We start from the raw sequence: 25,345 nt of genomic DNA on the forward strand, positions 1-25,345 counted from the left end.
GGGGTGTGGGTTCAATCCCTGGTGGGAAATAAGGTCATGCATGATGTGTGGTGTGGCAAAAAAAAAAAGATTAAGACTCCATGCTTCCAATGCAGGGGGCCTGGGTCAAAACCCTAGTCAGAGAATTAGACCTCACATGCTCAAAATAAAGATCCTGCATGCCCTAACGGAGCTCTAAGATCCCATATGCCACTAACTAAGACCTGGTGCAGCCAAATAAATGAATAAACATTTTAAAACAAACCAGGACTTTCTTGACTGCAGCATCACCACTGGTCTTCAAGACTGCCGTGTGGTTTAGTCAAGTGAATGAAGCTACAACGCATGAGCAGACGGATGACTGCTGACTCCTTGTACAAAGGCAGAGGGGATTGTATATTCTATCTTCTCAAAGAACAGGAGATACGTTCTTTCTGCAAGGACAGCATGACAAGCGTCAACAGATATCTCCATGCTTGAGCCCTTCACCGTGCCTAAAGGATAACTGCAAGCCGGGGTTTTCTTAGCAAGAACACAAGTACACACAGCACCAGAGGCATTTTGCTAGCAAAGTGGTCCCTGGTGAAACAGCTGTAGCCACTTGACTCATCTTCATCCACTCATCAGGTTTTCCCAGAGCACACTGTAGCCCAACTGAGACTATTTGGACTCAATTCCTGATTTGACCAAGTGCTTAACTTAACTCACTTAACTTTCTTCACTCGGGATTTCATTAAATAAAGATATTATCTGTATACTGTCTTTCCAGAGTCATGAAGAAAATAAACTGACTTCTCATATGATAACATTTGGGACACTTAGCACATACAAAAGACTTGATAAATCCCAGTCATGAGTACTATGCTTAGTCAATATCTTATTATTAAATAATAAAGGTAAGTAAAAAGACATTACCCTGTAAACTTAGCTTCATTGTATGGACTTCACAGAACACTAAGTTTTCCTTTCTGTTGCTTTAAATTTTGGGGTAGAAACCACAAAATATAACTTACACTCAAATTACCTTTATCTTATTTATTGTACCCTAGATTATGAAACTAATATTGAGGACTTTATTGCTTCATGTTCCATTTTTTAAAAGGTGAGTGTATCACTCTTCTAGGGTCAGAAATCCAAACATAATTTTTGGTTTGGTTTGCTACATAAACATCTGTTTAAAAACAAATATATGAAAGAGTACTTAATTTGCATTGAATCTTCCAGTTCTAGGCCAAAATATTTTATACAAACCTCTTATAATATCAGTTATTATAACTGGTATATTTAGAACTACACCATTGTTTATTCTTTAGTTTTTACTTTTTCGCCACACCATTCAGCACATGGGAACTTAGCTCCCCGATCAGGGATCAAACTCACATCCCCTGCATTGGAAACAAGAAGTCTTAATCACTGAATCACCAGGAAAGTCCTGCTACTCTATTATCTTTAAACACTTTCATAGAACCACATTGCCTAGGTGTAGTAGAATCATTTAAAGACTATGAGGTTTTTTTAGTACTTTATAAACAAGATTTTATACATCTGATGTATACATCTTTGCATATATTAACAAGAATATGCGTAGGATGAATTCCCAAAGTAAATTTACTGGTTCAAAAGTTACGGATAGAGGGAGGTGGGAGACGTGTTCAAGTGGGAGGGGACATGGGTAAACCTATGGCTGATTCATGTTGATGTTTGGTAGAAACCCACACAATACTGTAAAGCAATTATCCTTCAATTTAAACTAAATAAATTTAATGTTGATATTTGGCATAGAATGACAAAATTCCGTGAAGAAATTATCCTTCAATTAAAAATGAATAAAATCAAAGTCAATGAATAAATTTTTTAAAGTTATGGACATTTTTACATATGCAATCAAATTGCCTTCCCGAAAGACTGATAATTTATACTGTCACCAGCAACGGAATTGCTTTTCTATCCAATATCTCTATTAATGTTAATTTTTAAAACTGTTATTGGAAAAGGTTGAAATTAATGCCCAAAGGTGGAGGTTGAGTAAGTTGTAAATTTTAACTATGTACATTTGCCTCCATCCTCTACAAACAAAACTAACTTACCTCTACTACACCTACTTTTTAGCTTCTATATTCACTATGTATTAAGTTTTTTAAAAAAGTTTCCAATTAGCTAAAGAAATAATTTTAATTATACAAAGTTTAATACATCGGCCCTAGAATACAAAGAGTTGGGCAGACTTTAATGCATTGGAGAAGGAAATGGCAACCCACTCCAGTGTTCTTGCCTGGACAATCCCAGGGATGGGGGAGCCTGGTGGGCTGCCGTCTATGGGGTCGCACAGAGCCGGACACGACTGAAGTGACTTAGCAGCAGCAGCAGCAGCAGACCTGGTTTTAAGTATCTGTATTGTCGTAGATGTGTTAGCATTAAAAAGATCCAGAAGATGGCAGTATAATGATGTTTTTCTTAAATTCCAGAGAAAAATTTAAGCGGATAAAATCTGAAACTGCAGATTGTTGGCATTTTTATTTTCTTTTTTCTTAAAATGGTGCAAGATCATGAGTAGTAAGGCAATAAGGAATCAGTAGAGGAGCCTTCACCCTTAGGAAAGAGAAGTCGTGGTGGATGGACAGGGAATTTGAGAACTCTTGCTTCAAATTTCAGCCCTTTGGGCCAGTATACTCTAAATCTACATTTATCTGTAGGTGAAATCATCAGTAATGCCCTCCCTGCAAGACTATTATGAGGATCAAATAAAATAAAATGTATAAATGTGTGCAGCCCTGAGAATATCATGGGCATTCTTGTTTTAGTTTTTAAAACCCTCCTCTGTTAGAGATATCTACTGAAATATACATGCCTGAAATAATGTGGCATCTTAAATTTACTTTTAAATGCTTCATTTAAAAAAGAAAAACTGAGGTAGAGAGAGAGATAAAGCAAAACTGACAAGTTATTGCTAATTCTTGGAGCTGCTGTAAGATTAAGGGGATTGGTGATGCTCCTCTATGTGTGCGTATGTTTTAAAGTGCCGTGTATATGTACACATGCATCAATCTGGATGAAATGCAGAGACTGGGTTGCAGGGCAGCAGCAGTAGAAGCAGAGAGGGCAGGCAGAATGATACTGCAGTAGTCCACAGAGAGGTGATGGTGGCTTAGATGGGACTGGTGGGAGTGGAGATCTTAGAAAACCAGATGAGCTCAGAATACTATGGTGGTGATTTGGGAGGGGAGGGGTGATTTGGGGCGGAGGGAAGATGGAGTACCACAAGTTCTAGGTTTTGGCAGTATTACAATTGGGGGATGGGACTGTGGGGGCTGCAAATTTGGGGAGAGTTCTAAGTTTGAGATTTCTATCAGGAAATGTTGAATAAACGACTGGATGTAGTTCACAAAACAGGTTGGGACTAGAAATGTAGATGGGGGTGGGTGTACAGACACGGTCGTTAGATATCATCTGCTGTCAGGGAACTAAGTGATGTCAACAAAGGAGTGGAGAAACAGAGAGGTAGCCTCAGGATAGGTGTAGAGAGACTGAACAAAGGAGAAGCCTGCAGAGTAGTGCTGTCCCCTCTGTAGAACAGGACTGGCATAGGGCGGACTCAATATGCTCCGGTATATAAGCCACTTAGCGACTAAACCACAGCAACCCCTTGTGGCACATAGCAGGGCTTCAACAGTCATTATCCCTTTTCGGCCGCTTTGTTCCTCACAGATGGCCTCTCCTCTCACTTCCCTGGAGAAAGCGTGAGAAAAGGCCCTCAGGAGCCAGCACATCAACAACTTCCTGCTCCCCTCCCAACTCAAACCTACCATCCACTCCCGCTTCCTTCCCATCCCAAGAAGACAGACTCCCTTTTCAAAGTTCATTGTTCACCCACAGCCTGCCAACTCTCTCTGCTTCTGGGACATTGCCCTACCAATTACGACATTTGTCTTGCACTTTCTATTCTTTCCCTTGTGTAGATTCTTCCTCTCAGTCTGTAAGCATGAGTTCATCCCACCTTTTTAAAACAAGTCTTCCTTTAGTGATTTTTCTCTAAAAAGTGCTACTCAGTTTTTATTGTGCATATGAAATACAAACAAATGTATTTACAGAACAGAAATAGATACACAGGCATAGAAACAAACTTGGTTACCAAAGGGAAAGGGGAGGAAGGGATAAATTAGGTTGGGATTAACACACACACTGCTATATATAAAATAGGTAAACAACAGGGATCTTCTTATAGTACAGGGAACTATACTCAATATTCTGTAATAACTTATAATGGAAAAGAATATATATATATATATATATATATATATATATATATATATACACATATATATGGGGCTTCCCTGGTGGCTCAGAGGTTAAAGCCTCTGCCCGCAATGCAGGAAACTGGATTCAATCCCTGGGTCAGAAAGATCTCCTGGGGAAGAAAATGGCAACCCACCCCAGTATTCTTGCCTGGAGAATCCTATGGTCGGAGGAGCCTGGTGGGCTACAGTCCACGGAGTCGCAAAGAGTCGGACACGACTGAGTGACTTCACTTTATACATATATATATATATGAATCACTTTGCTGTATACCAGAAACTGACACAACATTGTAAATCAACTATATTTCAATTTTTTTAATTAACTATATTTTTTACATTTACCATAAATGTCAAAAAAAAAATATTGTGCATGTGAAATATAAAGGGATATTGCTAGCTTGTAGATCAGCATTCAGTAGGTAGAGAGGCTGCAGAGCTGAGGTTCTCCTGAATGCTGAGGCTGATGCCACAAGTTCACAGACCACACCTGTAGCAATGGTTCTCAACCTTAACTGTGTGTTACCTAGAGAGCTTTAAAGAATGCTAGTATCTGGGTGCCACTCCCAGAAATCTTGGTACCCTTGACACAGAATATGGGCTCAACACTGGGCTTCCCTAGTGGCTCAATAGGTAAAGAATCCCCTGGCAATGCATGGAAAAAGGAGCCTGGCGGGCTGTAGTCCACGGGATCACAAAGAGTCAGTCTTGACTGAGCAACTAAGCACACACACGTACATGGGCTCAGCATTAGAATTTTTTAAAACCTTCCCTGGTGATTCTAATGTGCAGACAATATTGAGAACTCTTACTAGCCAGGGGGTGGAATTACAAGGGACTTTCTACATCATACATTTCTATAGTGTTTGAACTTTTTGCCAAATATTACATTGTTGCTGTTGTTTAGTAACTAAGTCTTTTGCAACCCCATGGACTGTATGTAGCCTGCCAGGCTCCTCTGTTCTTGGGATTTCCCAGGCAAGAATACTGGGATGGGCTGCCACTTCCTTCTCTAGGGGATCTTCCCGACCCAGGGATCAAACCCACATCTCCTACATTGGCAGATAGGCTTATTTTGAGCCATCAGGAAAGCCCAAATATTATATTACCTTGGACTTTTAAAAAAAAAGTGAATTGGAAGAAGAATGAGGAGGAAAAGGAAAAAAGAAGGAAGAAGAGAAGAAAGTGGGGAGGGGAGAAAGAATAGAGGAAGAAAACATTTTCTTGACCTAGTAGATACAGCACTTTCCTTTTCAATCAAATTTCTTGAAGAGTCCACTTCCTCGCTTTCCATTCACATCTGACTCTCCCCAGCCTGGCTTCTGCGCTTTTTTCTCCTTAAAGCTGTACTGACAGTAACCACACAATGCAAGGGGCCATGTCTCAGTTCTTACCTTACTGATCTTTGACAGATGTTGCAAGAGGTCTTGGGAAACTAAAGCAATTTTCCAGCATGCAACATATCTTTAATTTTTTTTTTCTTCTTTCTTGTTGACTACAAATTAGAATAGTAAATTCTGAACCATTCTGTTTTGTCATCAAGCTAGGAAGAGTGTTTATTGACACTTAGCAACAGATAAAACGCATATGCATGCGAAGTTCTTGTTTTAAAAAAATCTCTCAAAAAATAAATAAAAATTTTAAAATCTCTCCATATCCAAAGTTAGTGTCCACTAAAGTCCTAAGTAGGTAAAAGAGTCAAAACAGTTTTCCCTTTTGAAGCCGACTCTCAAGCACTGTAGAGAAGTTTCCCTGGGTCTGCTCTCTCACAAAAGGAGACGGGGGAAGTAGCGGTGTCCAAGAGAGCTTGAACATTGAAGGAAAAAAAAAAGGAAAATTTTTACAAATATTTCATAGCTTGTGTCAGTTCAGGTCCAGGAAGCAGATGCTAAGATGAAATTCAAGTCCATGAGAAGTCTGTGACACAGAAAGGGAGAAGGGAGCAGGAGGAGATGGGGAGAGCCTCTCACTGCAAGGAAAGAGAGAAGGAAGGGGGACTGAGGAGGAAGAGCATCAGACGAGAGTGCAATTGGGATAAAGTCTCAGCCAGGCCAATTGCCCAGCGGAGGCTCCCACACGTGGGAAGGACTGGCCCAGCTCTGAACCCCTACCGTGCTGAGTCCCTGGCTCCAAGCAGCCTGTCCAGAGTGGGGTTTCTGGACCACTACAGTGGGTCCCCACAGAGGGCTGCTGGCCCTTGACTTTACAAATATTGACAAATGGTTCTGAATTTTTGCATTTGACTGAAAATAATCAGACTTGTGCATTATACAATAATACCCTTCAACTATATTATATGTCCTGAATGCAGACTTTCTTAAGACATCTGGTAAACCAGTAATTCATGCTGTTTATATTGCTTGCCCCTAACACTGTGTTTGACTTTGCCACCTCAACCCTGGTGCAGACTCAAAAATGAAATAGAATGCTGCCTGTAAATACACAGACATAGGAAAAGTACATGAAAATATTACCAGTGAGTTAGAGGACTATTCTACTAGTTATTCTGAGTCATGAGGTTACAGGTTACTTTTATGTTCCTTTCTTCTTTGTCTATTTTTGAAGTTTCAAAATCATGTATAATGAGCTGACTGTTTCACAATAGGGAGGAAACACAGATTTATAGGATTTCACAACTATAGTAGAAGTCTCATTCTGTTTTCATGTCTTCTCAGCTCTGAGTCCAGTGACTCACAGATCATAGATTCTTGATAAATAAATTTCAGAGAAGAATGTAAACAAGAGGAAAAAAGGAAGAACAGAACAGGAAAGGTATCTTTTGAGTACCTTCTATTTGCCCCTCTGTATCCATCCTCCACCCTGCTCTGAACCCTAAAAGACTGACCTACATGAATAGCCTAGATGAGCTCCTTGTTCTGTTTTCTGGTTAGGCTGGTCAAGGGGGAGAACACTAGCACATCAGAAGTAGGAACAGATATTCATCACCTCAGATACCTCCCCATGGATCGCTGCAACCCCCCAGACACAAGACCCTTCCCACACAGCTCTTCTGCTGTGGAAAGAACACCCTCCCATTCCCCTTCAGATCTCGGAGTAATGACGTGTCTTTCTTTTACTAGATCCAGTCCTTTGTGCTGTTTTTACATCTGGCCTATCCCTTTATAAATAGTCCCTTTATTAAACTCTCCTCAGATTGTCCAGTTTGAATGTACCCTATACGTATCATTAACCCCAGATAGATACACAGTCTGTTGGTGACAATTACCCAACAAGTTCTATTCTACAGGAACTAATCTTAAAGAAGGATATGGAGAAAAGTTTTTAAAAACAGTACTTTTCTGCTCATTTTAGATGTTTAAACAACAAAAAATTTATTTTCAGTGAGAAACTTCACTTTTACACCAAATATTTTGTAATTATGAATTAGTTATGCTTTTTTGCCTGCCAAAAGACAAAAATTCATATGCACGGTCCTCTGTTTCTTTCTTCACTTTTGCAGAAATCTTGAGAGAGGTTAAACACACTCTAAATACACCATGTTGATTATTTAATACATGCACAAACAAATGAAGGATACCTACTGCAGTATGAGAATATTCTCAGAGATTATTTCTTTTAAAAGATCATTTCTCATCTGTTTGTTAGTAGGATTTCTTTGTAGGTGTCTCTGAAGACAATTTTTTTTTCCCCCAGAAAAGACAAGAGGCTATTTTAATACTTATAAGTAATATTAATTTTATAAAGGTACAAATTCAAAAATCAGGGCTCTTAATTCAACTTATAAAACTCATTATTTTATTTCTAAGTTTAAGTAGATTTTAAAATACCCAATTTAAAATTTAAGTAGATTTAAAATTAATCTACTGAATTTTAACAGTTTCCTTTAAACTGGCCTTTTATTAATATTTAGTGTCGCTCATAAACTTAATTAAACTTCACTTAGATTTTATTTTTAATTATATAGTTAATCCACAGTGCTGTGTTAGTTTCAGGCATGCAGCAAAGTGAATCAGTTACACATATACATTTATTCACTCTTTTTTTAGATTATTTTCCCATATAGGCTATTACAGAGTATTGAGAGTTCCTTGTACTATACAACAGGTTCTTGTTATTTATTTATTTTATACATAGTAATATGTATATGTCAATCCCAATTTCCCAATTTATTCCCCCTTATCCCCTGATAACTGTAACTTTGTTTTCTACATCTGTGACTCTTACTGTTTTGTAACTAAGTTCACTTGTACTCATTTTTTTAGGTTTCACATATAACAGAAATCATATATTTGTCTTTCTGTGCCCTTACTTCACTCAGTATGACAATCTCTAGGTCAATCCATGGCACTGCAATTAAATATTTTAAATTTAATATTCCTTCTACTTAATGCTTCTAACTAGTAGAACTTAACCTAATGTTTAGACAATGATGAATCTAATAAATTAAAATTGAAAATTCTGCAACTCTTAAGTTCTCTTATACATTTCAGTGCTTTTTACAAACTTTGTAAACCTATCTTAAGCTTTTCAATTTAATAAAATTACTACTCTAAAATTAAAAATTCAGTTTTACAGTCTATGGAGTCATGAGGTTAATATATCAGATCCTCAAATTAGTCAAATTATCTTAACTATGACAAATATTAAATATTTAAAATATGAAACATACACAATCACTCCAAAAGTTTAGGCAAAGTAATTAAATTTATTGGTTTTTAGTTTATTATTTCTATATGTAAGGGGCAAATAAGCTTTATCATCCAAGCAATTTGGGGCTATTATTGCAAGCAAGTTGATTTAAAAATTCCAAACAAACAGGGTTATCTGCTTAGTGACTGATATCAAACATAAAATTTTTGACCAAAACATCCCCAGAGCAGCCAACATCTAGGACAATTTTTCTTGCAACACTGAGGTTATTTGTGCCCTATTTTATGATCACTTTGGAATTAAAGGCTTCATCCTTACTTTCCTCCAAGTGAAAGAGTTTTGTAGCCTCTATCCCCTAGGTTCAAGTTGTGCATGCTTAATCGCTTAGTCATGTCTGACTCTTCACGGTTGCCACGCCATCTTCCAGGGGGTCCTCCCAACCCAGGGGTCAACACAGGTCTCCTGCATTGCATGCAGATTCTTTACCGTCTGAGCCACCAGGGAAGCCCAAGAATACTGGAGTAGGTAGCCTATCCCTTCTCCAGGGGCTCTTCCCGACCCAGAAATTGAATCAGGGTCTGAATTCTTTACCAGCTAAGCTACCAGGGGTTCAAGTTATATATTGCCAAATAGTCAAGGTTGTATTCAATTTATTATTTACTGCTTGATTCTATTTTTTATTCTTTTCATATTTTTCCCTTTTCTTTAAGGACATAATTCTCATAGATATTTTTATAATATCCAGTTATGCTGTGTACATCTTGTTTCCTGTGTCATGCTAATGATAGTACATTTTTACCATCACTGCCACTCTCCTCCAGGTTCTATATATGATAGCAAAGGCCTGGGCAAAGAATACATTTCATAAGTCCCTACAGTAAACATTTTAATGCTTCCCTCCCTTCTTGGGCCCTGCTCTTGGGTGATATGCCTTAGCCTGTGAAGGAGCAGTATGAGATGACTTGGGTTGAGTGGGTTTGGGCTGAAAAGGTTTAGATTGGGAGGACTGGGGCTGGCATGGCTTGGGCTGAGTGGGTTTGGATGGAGAACTTTCAGCTCGGGGGGTCTGGTGCTGAGTGGGTTTGGTTTGAGTGGGTTTGGGTTGAAAGGGCACAGGTTGGGAGGGTTTGTGCTGGGACTGTTTGACCTGGGGTGACTTGGGCTGATTAGATTTGAATTGAGAGCTGGGCAAATACATGCTGTAGGACATAGGATGGAATCCTGTTTGGGAAGATGAATTTGAAGGCCCACCTTGTGTCTTCAGCTTAGCTCCTCGCTGACAGGCAGTCCTTCTTGGGTTTTGTGTGGCTCCTGCTGCTTGAAAGGCTTGATGGTGAGGATTTTCAATATGGGGTTTCGTTCTCATGAATGTTCTAATTGTCTCTGTTGGCCTTGTTCCCCAGGCACTGACTTGCCCAGGCTTTCCAACTGCTCCTCTTGGCCGTGAACCCAGGGAATGGAGGTGACCTCCCTGGGAGTCCTCTTTCCCAGACCTTTCAAGGGTTCCCATTGTTTGTGGTCTCTGAGGCCAGGGCGGTATAGGCTGAGAAATGGGTCTTGGTGGTCTCCCAAAAGCTCTACCCATGTGATGTCTCCAAGGAGTTCCTGAAAATCTCATAAATGTTTCACCTGAATAAAATCTCTGGGGCTGGAAATATTGAATTCCAAAATGTTTGCCTGGACTATGCGCCCTTGTATTCTGAAAGGGCAAAGGATGGAATCTCTTAGGCCTCTGCTGTAACCAAAAGCGGGAGCCCATAGCCCAAGGGGTTGTCAAAGAACCACGGTTAAAGTTACCTCCAATTCTGGCTGGTGAAGGACGGAAGTTTCTCAGAGGAGGCATGAATATTGGGGTGAGATGGAAATTCTGACGATTTTGGCTGATCTGACAACTAATCTCAGACATCTTAGCGGGGCTTTCAGATGAGTTTTTTGGCAGACTGTGTCTTTGTGACCCCTCATCTTCAGCTGTTCCAGCCAAGTCTTCACTAGGGGAAACTTGAATCCCCTGAATGTTCTCAAAGTCTTGGTCTACCTGTATCCCCAACTCTCTGGCCAGGGGGGCCATGTCTTCCACAGACACACATCTGAGTGACGAGGACATCACTTCTTGGAGGGCAGCTTGAAGACCCTCCATGTTCCTTCCTCTCTGCCCCACTTCCTCCTCCTCCCAAAACAGAAGCTGTGATGGCTTCAACTTCAGGACCCTCTGGAAAACCTGAGCCTCTTCACTCTCCCTGGCCTGGGGACTGAGGACAAAGTAGCATCTTTCAATGGCAGCTTCTCCTAAAAACATTAGCAAGTGCCATTCCTTCTCACCTAGGCAGTCAGTGAAAAAAAACACAGCCGAGGAAACCTCCATCAAGAAACCAAACTGTGTCCAAAAACTTTCTAGATCTCCACGAAGGTTGGCCACAGCAACAGGCTTCTGGGGGAAACTGGGGTTTTCACTTAAACCGCTGCCATCAGGAAAACACCATGTTATCTCAACCAGGCCATCAGAGATCTGCCGGGGAAGCACCTGAACAGGCAAGTCCTGATGAAGAAAGATTTTGTGTGATTTCAGATGGGCAGGGCTGAGCAGGGCATTGAGGATTCTGGACTTGGAAAAGCTACAGTATCCTAGACGCGCAAAAGAGATGACAGGCATCTTCATGAGAGTCAAAACCTTTTCTGTATCCCCTGTAGGTCCTCCTGAAGACTGTGTTGACTGCTCCTTCACAATGTCCTTCATGGCCCCTAGCATTAAAATACTTCTGTTGTTTTCTGCATCTGGCAGTAGCAGGGGAAGAGCAAACCGGCAATGATACATGTTTGACATGACTTCACGTTGCAAAGAGCTGTGTGAAGACAGCAAGGAGGCACAAAGGACATCCAGGGGGTGAATGGTTTCTGTTTCTCTAATTTCCAAGTTCTCTACTCCAGTCAGCAGTTCCCCTTTGCTCTCTTCACCCAGAACCTTGGGTCTGAGGACTGAATCTCTGGCTGTCGCATCCAGAGCTTGAACTTTCATCAGGAAGTTCCAAGCCAAGTCACCCGGAGTCTCAGGCACCCACGTACATCCTCGGTCTAAGGAGAATTGCTTCACGAAGTCTGGCAGAAGCTTTCTGCTTGTGTCCAGGTTTAAGCAGGACATGACATCTTTAAACACATTTTTTCTTTCTGTAGGAAAAAAAAGATATAGTCAGTGAATGTCATGCTCAGCATCTAAGCTTCCTTCACTGACTTTTAAAATTAAGTAATTGATATTTTCTTCAGAAAAAAGATAATCCACCATCTGTCTATTCTTTTTGTGGTTGAGTAATATTCCATTGTATATATGTTTCACAACTTCTTTACTGATTAATCTGTGGACGGAGGAGGGATGGAATGGTGTAGGAGATGGGAGGGTGGTTCAGAAGGGAGGGGACATATGTACATGTGGCTCTTTCCTGTAGATGTATGGTAGAAACCAGCATAATATGATAAAGTAATTATGCTCCAACTTAAAATAAATTTTTCAAAAGATGAAACAAGTAAAGTGAAAGTACTGTTTCATCACCCTGCCAAGTGTACTTTCCTTCTAAGAGATATGTCAACATGGTATATGGTACGTTTCCTTCTCTTCCTTTTTCAATACCTATGTAGAAGTACATATGTAGAAGTAGATGTGTATACGTACTTGCATACGTAGAAGTACACAGTTTGGTATAATGGATGCTATTTTATTCGATAAATGATATTATACCAAATGATTTTCCAACTTCTTTTCACTCAGTGGTATTCCTTGCAAATTCTTCCAAGAAAGTGTATACAGAGAACTACTTTATTCATTTTATGAATCCATTGTACTTAATGGTTTGGAAGAACCACTATTTACTTAACCATTGTCTACTGATGATCATTCAAGTTTTTGAGTTTTTTGGCTATGTTCATATGCAGTAATGAAAAAGCCTGTTAATGCTTCTTTATACATATGTATAAGGAACTCTCTAGGTAGATACTGATTTATTTATTAAATGTTAACTCTTGCTAAAGTTTGGAGAAATGAAAGATTTTGTCTTTTCAGAATTTACATGTTGTATATAATTTCTCCTGATGTCATTTTCTAATTTATCTTCTAGCCACTTATTGAGAAGACAGAGATAGTGCTAAGTAGAGAAAGAATATCAGAGAGCATTTTCTGCTCCCGATGGATGGTAACATAGCATAAGCTTCTTGGATCCCTTGTAAAAATAGCCTAGAAGAAACAGTAGACATGAGAGAAAGTGTAGGTTTCAAGAATTAACAAAAGGAACTCTAAGAAATCCTTCAACAGTCTGAAAGTTGCTTGAACTGGTATATCTGATGGGTAAGAAGGTGAGGGAGGAGTTGAGGTCAGCATGAAGGATCCCCAAAGGAGGAAGAGAGAAGTGAGGAAGTGAGAAGAGGGATTGCAGAAAACATATAAGTTCTGCTCTGGCCTCTGCCCTGCCTCTCCCCCACTTTTCCTTAGGACAACCATCCTCTGTTTCTTCAGCACAGAAATTGGTACCCACATAGCCCAAGCCAGATGCCAAATGTTGACAAGGTAATATTAGGCTACAGCGGAATAATACAGTGATATGTCTAACAAGCACAGAGATGAATGAAAAATTAAGAAGCAATAATTTCTAGAACCCAGTATCATTTTGTAAATTAAAAATTCATGAAAATAGCCCAAGTAAGGCAAAAAGAAACGATTGGAGATTTTAGCTGCCACCCACTGAAACAAGACAGAGTTTTTCATTTGAATCCCATAGTTGATCAATGGAGACCCACTCCAAGATGACCCAGATGTTGGACATAGAAAATAAGAATTTTAAAGTAGCTATCTTAACTATTTTCAAGAATGTACAATAATATAAACTCATAATGAATAATTTAATAGATATTATCAGGAAAAAAGAAGAAAGCATTTAAAAATGCAAATTCTTGAACTGAAAAGCATAATATCTGAATTTTTTCAAAAATCAGTAGATGGACTTTAAAAAAGACTGGAAATGACAGAAGAAAAATTCAGTGTACTTAGAGATATAGTAATAGAAATGATCCAATCTAAAGAATAAGAATAAAAATACTTAAAAAGAAAATGAACAGAGCCTCAGGGACCTTGGGAAAAATGTCAGAAACTCTAACATCATGTACTTGGAGTCTCAAAAAGAGAAGGGGGAGCAAGTGGGACAAAAAACATTTGGATAAATAACAGCTGAAAAATTTCCAAATTTGGCAGGGGGGAGGAGATTCCAAATTTAGAGATTGATAAACCCTACGTAAGATGAAGACAAGAGAATCACACCTAGACACACCAGAGTTAATCACAGAAAACATTTTAAGGAAAACATCTTGAAATCAACCAGAAGAAAAATAGCACAACATAAGAGGGAACAATGATAAAATGACAAGAATTGCACTCATCTCACATGCTAGTAAAGTAGTGCTCAAAATTCTCCAAGCCAGGCTTCAGCAATATGAATCGTGAACGTCTAGATGTTCAGACTGGTTTTAGAAAAGGCAGAGGAAGCAGAGATCAAATTGCCAATATCTGCTGGATCATCGAAAAGGCAAGAGAGTTCCAGAAAAACATCTATTTGTGCTTTATTGACTATGCCAAAGCCTTTGACTGTATGGATCACAAGAAACTGTGGAAAATTCTTCAAGAGATGGGAATACCAGACCACCTGACCTGCTTCTTGAGAAACCTGTATGCAAGTCAGGAGGCAGACCTGGACATTGAAAAACAGACTGGTTCCAAATAGGAAAAGGAGTATGTCAAGGCTGTATATTGTCACACTGCTTATCTGTCACACTATATGCAGAGTACATCATGAGGAATGCTGGGCTGGAGGAAGCACAAGCTGGAATCAAGATTGCCGGGAGAAATATCAATAACCTCAGATATGCAGATAACACCACCCTTATGGCAGAAAGTGAAGAAGAACTAAAGAGTCTCTTGATGAAAGTGAAAGAGGAGAGTGAAAAAGTTGGCTTAAAGCTCAACATCCAGAAAACTAAGATCATGGCATCTGGTTCCATCACTTCATGGGAAACAGATGGGGAAACAATGGAAACTGTCAGACTATTTTTCTGGGCTCCAAAATCACTGTGGATGGTGATAGCAGCCATAAAATTAAAAGACATTTGATCCGTGGAAGGAAAGTTATGACCAATCTAGACAGCATATTAAAAAGCAGAGCCATTACTTTGCCAACAAAGGTCTGTCTAGTCAAGGCTATGGTTTTCCCAGTACTCATGTATGGATGTACTCATGAGAGTTGGACTATAAAGAAAGCTGAGCACAGAAGAATTGATGCTTTTGAACTGTGGTATTAGAGAAGACTCTTCAGAGTCCCTTGGACTGCAAAGAGATCCAACCAGTCCATTCTAAAGGAAATCAGTCCTGGGTGTTCACTGGAGGGACTGATTTTGAAGCTGAAACTCCAACACTTTGGCCACCTAAAGACCCTGATGCTGGGAAAGATTGAGGGCAGGAGGAGAAGGGGATGACAGAGGATGAGATGGTTGGATGGCATCACCGACACGATGGACATGGGTTTGGGTGGACTCCGGGAGTTGGTGATGGACAGGGAGGCCTGGCATGCCGCAGTTCATGGGGTCGCAGGGAGCTGGACACGACTGAGCAACTGGACTGAACTGAACTGAGCATCAGAAAGAATGGAAGCCAAATAACGGAAACGATATCCATCATTTCTGAAGGCAAAAAGGCACCAGTCTAAAATTCTTTACAGGAAAAATATTCTTCTGGATTGAAGACAAAATGAAGACATGTTTCAATAAACAAAAAATGAATAAAATTCTTCAGGCTAACAGGGAATAACGTCAAACAAAAACCTGAATCTTCGGGAAGAAGACAGAGCAGAGAAAATGATAAATTTATGGGTTCCTGGACTTCCCCTGGTGGCGCTAGTGGTAAAGCACCCACCTGCTAATGCAGGAGACATAAGAGACCTGGGTTTGATCATTGACTGATCCCAAATAGTATAAACTAGAAGGGAGAGTGAAAGTGCAGCCGCTCAGTCGTGTCCAACTCTTTGTAATGCCATGGACTGTAGCCTACCAGGAAGAGAGTTGATTACATAACCTATATCCGAATTGACTCTACATTGCAGAGCAGACAGGCAATGCCTTAAGTCTTCCTGAGACTTCCATATGAGATGCAATGATGGGGTGAGGAGAGGGGGGAAGTGAGTGGCCTAACATTTAACATGACAAAAAGCATTAAGATCCTTCTGCTTTGAATCAGATGTATTTGATTTTTTCCCCCAGTTCTCAGCTGCATAGACAAATATTACAGAGGAAAGAGACAGAGCATAGCCATAAATTTTTATTAAAAAAATTTTTTTATCCTCCAGTCAACTAGAGTGGATTGGAAACCATTAGAATCATATACAGTCGTAACTGTATTATTATTGAAACTTTTCTTCTGGTTTCCTAAGGCTGTGTCAAATACAAATTGGCACTTGCCAAGGGCATTTTTCCATCCGCCTCTTTGGAGATTGAGTCCTGTGCTGCTGCAGGTATTGACCTTCCACATGCCCTGAAGGGGGTTCAGGGTGGAGAATGAGGCACTTTGTTGCTGCAGGAAAACTGGTGCAACAAGCCTTTAGATGGTTAGCTATTTTCAGGAACTGATTTCATTATCCCAATCCTTATACTTTCTCATATCCAGAAAAGCACTCAGTCCCTTCACAGTGACATCAGCTCCTGGTGGCTAGCAGAAAACTTTTTGTAAAATAAGTGCTTGATTGTATGAACTCCTCCTTCACCAAAAATCCCATATATTGGCCTTCCCCCACTACTCCTTTGGAGCAGTTTCTCAGAGCTATATTAAGTGCTGTCTACCCAACTGCCATCCTCATTTTAACTCAAATAAAACTTAACTTGCAACTCTCATGTTGTGCATCTTTTTTTAGTCAACAACTGTTAGATTGGTTGCAAAACTAGCCCCAAGTAATGGCTTTCCTGGGTTTCCCTGGTGGCTCAGATGGTAAAGAATCTGCCTGCAAAGCAGGAAAACCAGGTTTGATCCCTGGTTTGGGAATACCCCCTGGAGGAGGGCATGGTAATCCAGTCCAGTATTCTTGCCTGGAGAATTCTATGGATGGAGGAGCCTCACAGGCTACAGTCCATGGGGTTGCAAACAGTCGGACATGACTGAGAGACTAACACACAATGGCTTTCTGGTATCCACACGTCTTGTAATATTACTTTGCAAGAGATGCAGCCTATTCTTCCCCAACCCTTAAAGCTTTGTGACTTGCTTTTGCCAACAGAATGTGGCAGAAGTCAAACAGTGTTATGGATTTAATTGTATCCCCTACAAAAAGATGCTAATTCTCCCAGTACTTCAGAATGTGGCCTTATTTGTGAATAGGGTCATTACAGAGGTCATCAACTTAAAATGAGGTTGTTAGGGTGGGCCCTAATGCAATTTGATCAGTGTCCTAATTAAAAGAAGAAATTTGAAAACAGACACACGCACCAAAGGAAATGACTTCAATACACAAGAAAGATGGTCTTCAAGGCAAAGAATTCCAGAGGCTCCTGGAAGCTGGGAGAGAGAACTGGAACAGGTCCTTCCCTAATGTCTTCAGAAAGAGTATAACCCTGCTAACACCTTGGTTTCAGTCTCCACCTCCATATCTGTAAAACAATATATTTCCCATTGTTCTAAGCCACCTTTTTGTAGTATCTTACCATGGCGGCCCTAGGAAACCTATCATACAGATGGCATGATAGTTCTGAGTCTAAGCCTCAAAATGCCTTCAGGACTCTGTCTCTGTCTCTCTGACTCCTCTGCTCTCACTCTAAGAACATGCCTGACATAGTCTGAGAGTTAGCCAAACTAGCTTGTTAGAGGGCATGGCAATCCACTCCAATATTCTTGCCTGGAGAATCCCATGCGTAGAGAAGCCTGGTGGTCTACAGTTCACGGCATTGCAGAGAGTCAACTGAATCAACTGACCATGCATGCACAGCTTGCTAGAAAATAAGAAATGAGCCAGTAGCTAGCTGACCACTGATACAGAAGTTAACCCAGAGAAGACCAGAAGAATGCCTGCCAACTATAGACACATGAACAATTATACACTCTTATTGTTTTAAGTGACCCTAATTTTGAGGTGCCTATTAATTTATTATGGCAAATAAATAACACAGAAAAAAACATGCAAAACAAAAGCCAAAACAATATCATGCAAGAAACACATAATATTAGAGTGTTACCTATGGAAGATGGTGAATAAGGAATGGAGAAAAAAGTCAAGTAGAGTAAACAAAAGGAGGGGGTTGCAGAATAATGCTGATGGTATGCAGTGAAAAAGTAATTCAACCCTATGTAACTACTGTAATATATTAAAAAAATTAAGAATGAGGTCTAAAAGCAACTATGAATTGGGAAGTTATAAGGAGTAGGGCAAGAATTGTGTTATAGGTTGAATTATGTACCCCTCAAATTCATAGGTTGAAATTCTAAGACCCAGTATCTCAGAATGTAATGGTATTTAGAAATGGAGTCATGGTAGATGTATAATTAGTTAAGATGAGGTCATTACAGTGAGCCCTGGTCCTATGACTGTTATCCTAATAAAATAAGAAAATTGGGAATTCCTTGGTGTTCCAGTGGTTGGGATTCTGAGCTTCTCCTGCAGGGGGCTTGGGTTCCATCCCTCGTCAGTTCAGTTCAGTTCAGTCATTCAGTCATGTCCAATGCATTGTGACTGCAGCACAGGGAACTATTAATAAGACTCTGCAAACTGCATGGTGCGGCCAAAAAACAAAAGAAAAAGGGGAAATGTGAACATAGAGACATGAACCCAGGAAGACATCCATGTGAAGATAAAGGCAGATTGTAGGGGATGGGGGGCAGAGTGCTTCCACAAGCCACAGAATTCTAAAGATTTCCAGCAAAGTACCAGAAGCTAGGAACAGATACTTTCTACAATCTTCAGAAGGAACCAACCCTATATACACCTCCAGACTTCCTGCCTGCAAACTGTGAGACAACGTATTTCTATTGTTTTTTGTCTTGCAGCCATGAAATTAAAAGATGCTTGCTCCTTGAAAGATAAGTTATGACCAACCTAGACAGCATATTAAAAAGCAGAGACATTACTTTGCCAACAAATGTCTGTCTAGTCAAAGCTATGGTTTTTCCAGTAGTCATGTATGGATGTGAGAGTTGGACCATAAAGAAAGATGAGAGCTGAAGAACTGATGCTTTTGAACTGTGGTGTTGGAGAAGACTCTTGAGAGTCCCTTGGACTGCAAGGAGATCCAACCGGTCCATTCTAAAGGAAATGAGTCCTGAATATTCATTGGAAGGACTGATGCTGAAGCTGAAGCTCCAATACTTTGGCCACCTGGTGCGAAGAACTGACTCACTGGAAAAAAACCCTGAGGCAGGGAAAGATTAAATGCAAGAGGAGAAAGGGACTACAGAGGATGAGATGGTTGGATGGCATCACTGACTCGATGGACATGAGTTTGAGCAAGCTCTAGGAGTTGGTGATGGACAGGGAAGCTTGATGGGAAGCAGTCCATGGGGTTGCAAAGAGTCAGACATGACTGAACGACTGAACTGAACTGATTGTTTAAGCTACCAAGTTTGTGGTACCACTGTTACAGCATCCTAGTAACCAGGTCAAGGTGTGCAGAGGAGGAAATTACTCTTTTCAGACCCATAATTGGATTATGGATTTGGGCTGAATGTGAGTTGGTAGTTACCTTCCCTTTCTATATTCAGAACTTGGTGGTGTTTATTTTCCCAGACAATATCTCTCCAAATTAAGCATTTCTCATATTTTGAATTTTCATTAAGAAATATTCAAATTCAAGGTACTGGTATAATCTTCCTCACTGAAATGGCATATTTGGATAGCTCAAGCCAAGCATTATTTTGGAACCTTATCCATTTACAACAAATTTCTCTCCTGTTTCTGCTTCAGTAGTTAGGTCTATAATCTCCATATTCTATTGGTCACAAAGGTTCTAAAATGATTTAACAGACTTAATCTGAGGTATAGAAGGGAACAGCTAAAATTAGTGGTTACCAACTTGTTATATGTGTGATGGAGGTGACTGCAGAAGCCTAATACTTACTTTATCTTATACTGTCCACTTGGAGAAGGGCATGGCAACCCACTCCAGTATTCTTGCCTGGAGAATCCCCATGGACAAAGGAGCCTGGCGGGCTACAGTTCATAGGGACACAAAGAGTTGGACACGACTGAACGAACTTTGCACACACGCACATACTGTCCACTATTTCTAGGTCCAGGGTTTTCCTCCCGGTCAACACCCACCTCTGAGGAAACTCCAAGTTAGAGAAGTTCAAGGAATTTCTGAGGAGCGGCTTTTCTGCTTCTATATGGTGCCCTTCCTCAGTCCCCTCCCTGTTATGATACTGCAATCAAGATTTAAGTTTTTGCCTAAGTAACTCTACACACATGATTCCCATACCTTCCACACTTTTCTCCTCTTCCTCCTCCAATGACATGCCAGTCTCTGGATCCTCATAATTCTGTTCTTCATCAGAGAACTCTGTGGTTTCAAGGTACACAGAATCCTCTCTGCCATCATAGAGGCCTCCTGGGTCACTATAAGCCTCCTCTTCCAAGGTGATGTTTGCATCTTCAGAGTACCCCACAGATTCTAGATAGTCCTCTTGTCCTAAGTATAAAGAATCATCTGGCTCCTCATATCTCTGTCCATCCTGTAAATACTGAATAGTTGCTGGAAATTCATACTCAATGATCTCAACTGACTGTGGCGATGTGCATTTTGATGTGTTATCTTCCTTCTCATTTTCCTTTGAGGACCAAGCAGTTTCCGGATAACTAGTTTTCTTGTCTGCGAAAGACTCAGAGGTTTCTAAATCCAAGCATTCTTTCTCTTTGAAGGACGTGGTGATCTCAGGGTTCTCAGGCTGTTTCTCTCCAGGAAGGAAAACAGCTTCCTTGCTTGCACCTATCGGTAGAGGTGGCTCTATATACTCATGTTTCAAAACTTCTGGAAAGAATAAAAAAGTTTGAGAGATTTTTATTTTCTCTCTCGAAATTAACAGATGTTATATTAGGAGTTTCCATGACCTCAAAGCATCATCTATTTCACTAGATGATAGGAATACCTACATAAATAGCAATAAATCAGCTCAGAACTTTCTTTCTCCCACTGAAAAATATCAGATCACACTCCTGCCCAGCTCAAAAGTTTGAGTGTTTCACAGCAAACTCAAAGGGTAAGTGGATGAAATAGAAAACTTGAATCCTTTGTTTACTTGTGGATTTACTGTAACCCAAAATCAGGCTTCCCTGGTAGCTCAAATGGTAAAGAATCTGCCGGTAATGCAGGAGATTTGAGCTCGAGCCCCGGGTTGGGAGGTTCCTTTAGAGAAGGACACAGTAATCCACTCCAGTATTCTTGCCTAGAAAGTCCCATGGACAGAGGAGCCTGGTGTGCTGCAGTCCATGGGGTTGCAAAGAGTCAGAAACGACTGGGTGACTAACACTTTCAACACCAGCTGAGACTTCCTAGGGTCATTACTAATGAAATTTGAACCAATAATTTCTAATGAAGAATTGAAAAGCTCTTATTTAGAATAAATCCTGGAAATACTAAGACCTATATCTCTAAGCATATGGGTCCTGTACTGCATTAGAAACCATTAGCATTAATATTTTTATCTTAGCCTCTGCCTCTCTGTGCTGTGCTTAGTTGTTCAGCTGTGTCTGACTTTTTGCAACTCCATGGACCACCAGGGGCCCACCAGGCTCCTCTGTCCATGGAGGTTATCCAGGCAAGAATACTGGAGTGGGTTGCCATGCCGTCCTCCAGGGGATCTTTTCAACCCAGGGATAGAACACAGGTCTCCTGCTTTGCAGGCAGAGTCTTTACCATCTGAGTCACCAGGGAAACCCAAGAATACTGGAGTGGGTAGCCTATCCATTCTCCAGGGGATCTTCCCAACCCAGGAATCAACCAGGGTCTCCTGCATTGCAGGCGGATTCTTTACCAGCTGAGCTACCAGGGAAGCCCTAAATGCTCCCTATTTGCCACTAATTATCATTGAACATTGAAAAATTAGCATTTGACTTTGTCCAGAAAATGAGGATTCTGCTGGCATTCTACTTAGAGAGAAAATGAAATTGCTAATACACCACATATGTGTGTCAAAAGTTATTTTCCCTCTATTTTCAAAATGGCCATACTAAGTGAAAGACGCATCTTTTGGCCTTAAGGTTGTTAATACCTATGAATTCACTTACTTGATGAAGAAATCTCAATGTATCACTAACAGTAGTCTCTTTCCACTGTATTTCGGGATGTCACTGTCAGAACAGTAAGACATTTACACCAGCAAGAAAACTGCTGGCTTTGGATTGTGTTTGAATAAAAAAGTTATAAATCCTCCAGAACAATAACATACATCATTCCCTGCTTTTTAAATCTTGGACACTTTTCCCTTTTATCATATTTCACTGAAAATTATCTCCAGGAGAATGACAAATGAAAATAAAGAGTAGTCATTTTCTTTTTTTTTCAGGAAAACTGCCTCCTCCCTCTTGGCCCAAAAAGTGTAGAAATTCAACCTACCGTGATTTAAGTTGCAAATGGTAGCTGACTGGGAAAAAGTATTAAACAAACAGTTGAGAAAAAGCTGACAGCTCATTTCTCCCTTTTTCTGTACCAAAATCAACAGCTTCCGACTTTTCTTCAGGGGATCTGTAATAGTCTCCAGAATCTCATACTCTTCCTCAGAAATCAGCTTCCGAGAGGTTAACGTATCTAAGACACAATCAGGATCCTGTTGTAAGATTTCTAGCAACTTTTTTCTTTCTTTTTCTATGATCTGGGATGGAACACTGCCGGTAGCCATTGTTCCTGTTTTCTGCAGACCAGGAAATGAACTACGAAACTGTTTCGATGCAGAAACACAAGTTAGGTTTTGCTTTTTTTTTTTTTAAAGGCAGAGTAATGCTTTTTGGCAAAGATTAACCATGTCAGTGACCTTTAGTGTTGGAGAGAGCAGATAGAAACAAGCCAAACAGTTCGGGGGAATCCAGCCATGAGCCCCCACAGATCCTGGATCCCTATAGATTATTTACCCTTTTTTTTTTTAATGACTTGTCTCAGTTTCATATGGTTCAGCCTCCAAGAACTCTTTCTCTGAGAAGCACCTCTTAAACTTCAGATTCCTTGCTCTGCAATAACAAGATTATGAATTGATTAACCCTTTTGGAGAGAAATCTGTCAATATGCAGCAATAAATAAATAAATGTGACAGATAAAAATAAAAATTAAACCATTCAATGCAGCAGTTCCACTTCTAGGAAATTATCTTTAAAAATAATGAGACAAATGACTAAAGATGGATATGCAACAATCTGCACTTTCATATTTTTATAATAGTATAAAAATGAAAGTAACTCAAATTTCCACAAATTGGGATTTATGGAACAGATGTTGATACATCAACAATGGTGTTACCAAGTGAAGTCTGGCTGCTCATCGCTCAAAAACCAGGAAGTGAAAGTCACTCAGTCGTGTCTGACTCTTTGCGACTCCTTGGGCTATACAGCCCATGGAATTTTCCGGGCCAGAACACTGGAGTGGGTATCCCTCTCCAGGGATATCCGTTCCCTTCTCCAGGGTATCTTAACCCAGGGATTGAACCCAGGTCTCTAGCATTGAAGGAGGATTCTTTACCAGCTGAGCCACCAAGGGAGCACTGGAAAGACAAATATTGATAGAAAGGAAAGTTGTTTTAATCAGAATGCCAGCAGTCCGGGGAGATGGTGGACTCGGTGTCCTCCAAAAACTGCTCGGAGGATTCTGGTTGGCCACGAAATTTTTATAAGAAAGAGGGGAAGTAATCTCAGTTAACCATTGAAATAGGGGGTCAGAGTTGTTGCCACCTCCCTCTGTGTGCAGACTTGTGGGCAGACCAGTCAACTTCTTAGATTTTTCTTTAGAGGTTATCTTGTTCACACAGTGTATTTGCAAGATTATACTAAACAGGAAGCTAGCCAAGAGATCTGGTCTTCTGTTAACTACTTATTCTTCATTTCAACATCTTTGATGTATGGAAAGAACCAATAGATTAGGCAAGGTATGGAGTGATCAAGTGCCAGGTTTAAGGCTAGTGACAAGGCAAAAGGGGTCTCCTGCAGAGAGCTCTTTCCTAAAAAGAGCCCTTTCCTGCCAAAAGGTGCTTACAAATCTCCACTTGTCAGAACATCATTCTGAAACTGTTTGGTACCATTTTGGAGGGCTCCGACAAGCTCCAGTACTGGAGTACTTTCTGTCCCAGCAGAGTAAGGATTCAGACAGAACCAAAGTGATAGGTTGCCGGGGTCCAGCCCCGGTGGATCCAGGGAATTCGGAGCGGGGACGGCGTTGGTGAGGGAAAAACTTATTTATTTATTACCATAAGATTAGATAAGGAAGAAATAGTATAGTAGGAAAATTAAGTGGAGAGAAGAGGCTGATTAACTTGGGTTACGTGGAAAACCAATAAAGTTCCAGACAAGGAGCTTGCACCATCTACGTTAGGCCGCAGGCGCCCGTTTGAATATCGGAGAGTGCCCCGCCTTGGGCTCTCTCTCTTACAGATCTTAAAAGTCGGGACAAGTAAGTATACATGGTGAGCCTCCATGCCCCAGATGGGAATTCAGCCTGAAATTAGAGTAAAGAGGAGACACGGGGGAAACCAGTTCTTCCAATGACTGCCCCCCCTTTTCATTGTCCTTCAAGGCCTTTTATACTTTTGATTATACATAGAGATCAATGGGCAACACAAAATTTTGTAGCATTAGCAGCCCAGACTCTTTCTGTATATCTTTTGGTATACAAAAGGTCTCAGGTGATTTACATTATTTCTGGCCAAGAGGCTTGCTAACACTTTTTGGCTTTCTTCCTTAGTGAATGTTAATTTCGTTTCCCCTGAAGTGTTTTTCTTTCATCTGCATCTCCTTAAAGCACTAAAGTTGCATCTCTATAGAACAAAGGTGCAGTGGGTTATAACAAATAAGGTACTTAACTCAAAGACCTAATGTTGCTAATACCAGGTCTACTACTTGTTTTTCTATATACCAACTATATCTAAAAATAAAGGATATCAAAATTTGGCAGCAAGTATTGGCTCAACAATGAAACGCTTAATCAGTTTTATTCTAATGATCTTGACACCTCGGAAGCCCCTGCATTCCTAGGATGTTTTAAGCTTCCTGTGCCTCTCGAGGATGGAAGACTGTAAACAATCACATGCGCAGCTGTATGAGTCCTGCAGGCAGGCTAGAAAGCCATCAAAGGGGTTTTTGGATTGAAACACTCGTATTATGCCCAGGATATTTGTTATCTAAAAGCTCTAAATTAATTTTTTTTCCATAAAAAGTGGTGGGGGGACAGCCCCCTGTTAATGACAGAAGAGTATGTGGAAAGCATAA

The 25,345-nt window shown here is 40.3% G+C and overlaps 1 protein-coding gene across 2 annotated transcripts; it reads right to left on the bottom strand.

Moving 5' to 3' along the window:
• Nucleotides 1–8,917: 8,917 nt before the first annotated feature.
• Nucleotides 8,918–22,790, bottom strand: CARD6 (caspase recruitment domain family member 6). 2 transcript variants are annotated; one of them, XM_012097000.4, is made up of 3 exons: nt 22,494–22,790; nt 20,361–20,906; nt 8,918–12,044 (listed from the first exon to the last, which is right to left on the bottom strand). In XM_012097000.4, the coding sequence occupies exons 1-3, from the start codon at nt 22,774–22,776 to the stop codon at nt 9,769–9,771; spliced, it is 3,105 nt and encodes a 1,034-aa protein (XP_011952390.1). In that variant the 5' UTR covers nt 22,777–22,790; the 3' UTR covers nt 8,918–9,768. The 2 variants fall into 2 exon arrangements, with proteins under 2 accessions (XP_011952390.1, XP_004017067.1); XM_004017018.5 differs by having other exon boundaries at nt 20,361–20,909.
• Nucleotides 22,791–25,345: the final 2,555 nt, after the last annotated feature.

This window comes from Ovis aries, chromosome 16 (genome assembly GCF_016772045.2).
Source record: "Ovis aries strain OAR_USU_Benz2616 breed Rambouillet chromosome 16, ARS-UI_Ramb_v3.0, whole genome shotgun sequence".
In the NCBI taxonomy this organism is placed as follows: Eukaryota; Metazoa; Chordata; class Mammalia; order Artiodactyla; family Bovidae; genus Ovis; species Ovis aries.

Excerpts from the sequence above, each read along its gene's own strand:
- CARD6 (XM_004017018.5), bottom strand. The coding sequence starts at position 22,776 with ATGGCTACCGGCAGTGTTCCATCCCAGATCATAGAAAAAGAAAGAAAA. Across the intron at positions 20,910-22,493 it reads CATTTGCAACTTAAATCACG|AAGTTTTGAAACATGAGTAT; the intron begins GTAGGTTGAATT and ends TATTCTTTCCAG. Across the intron at positions 12,045-20,360 it reads AGAGGAGAAAAGTGTGGAAG|AAAGAAAAAATGTGTTTAAA; the intron begins GTATGGGAATCA and ends TTTTTCCTACAG.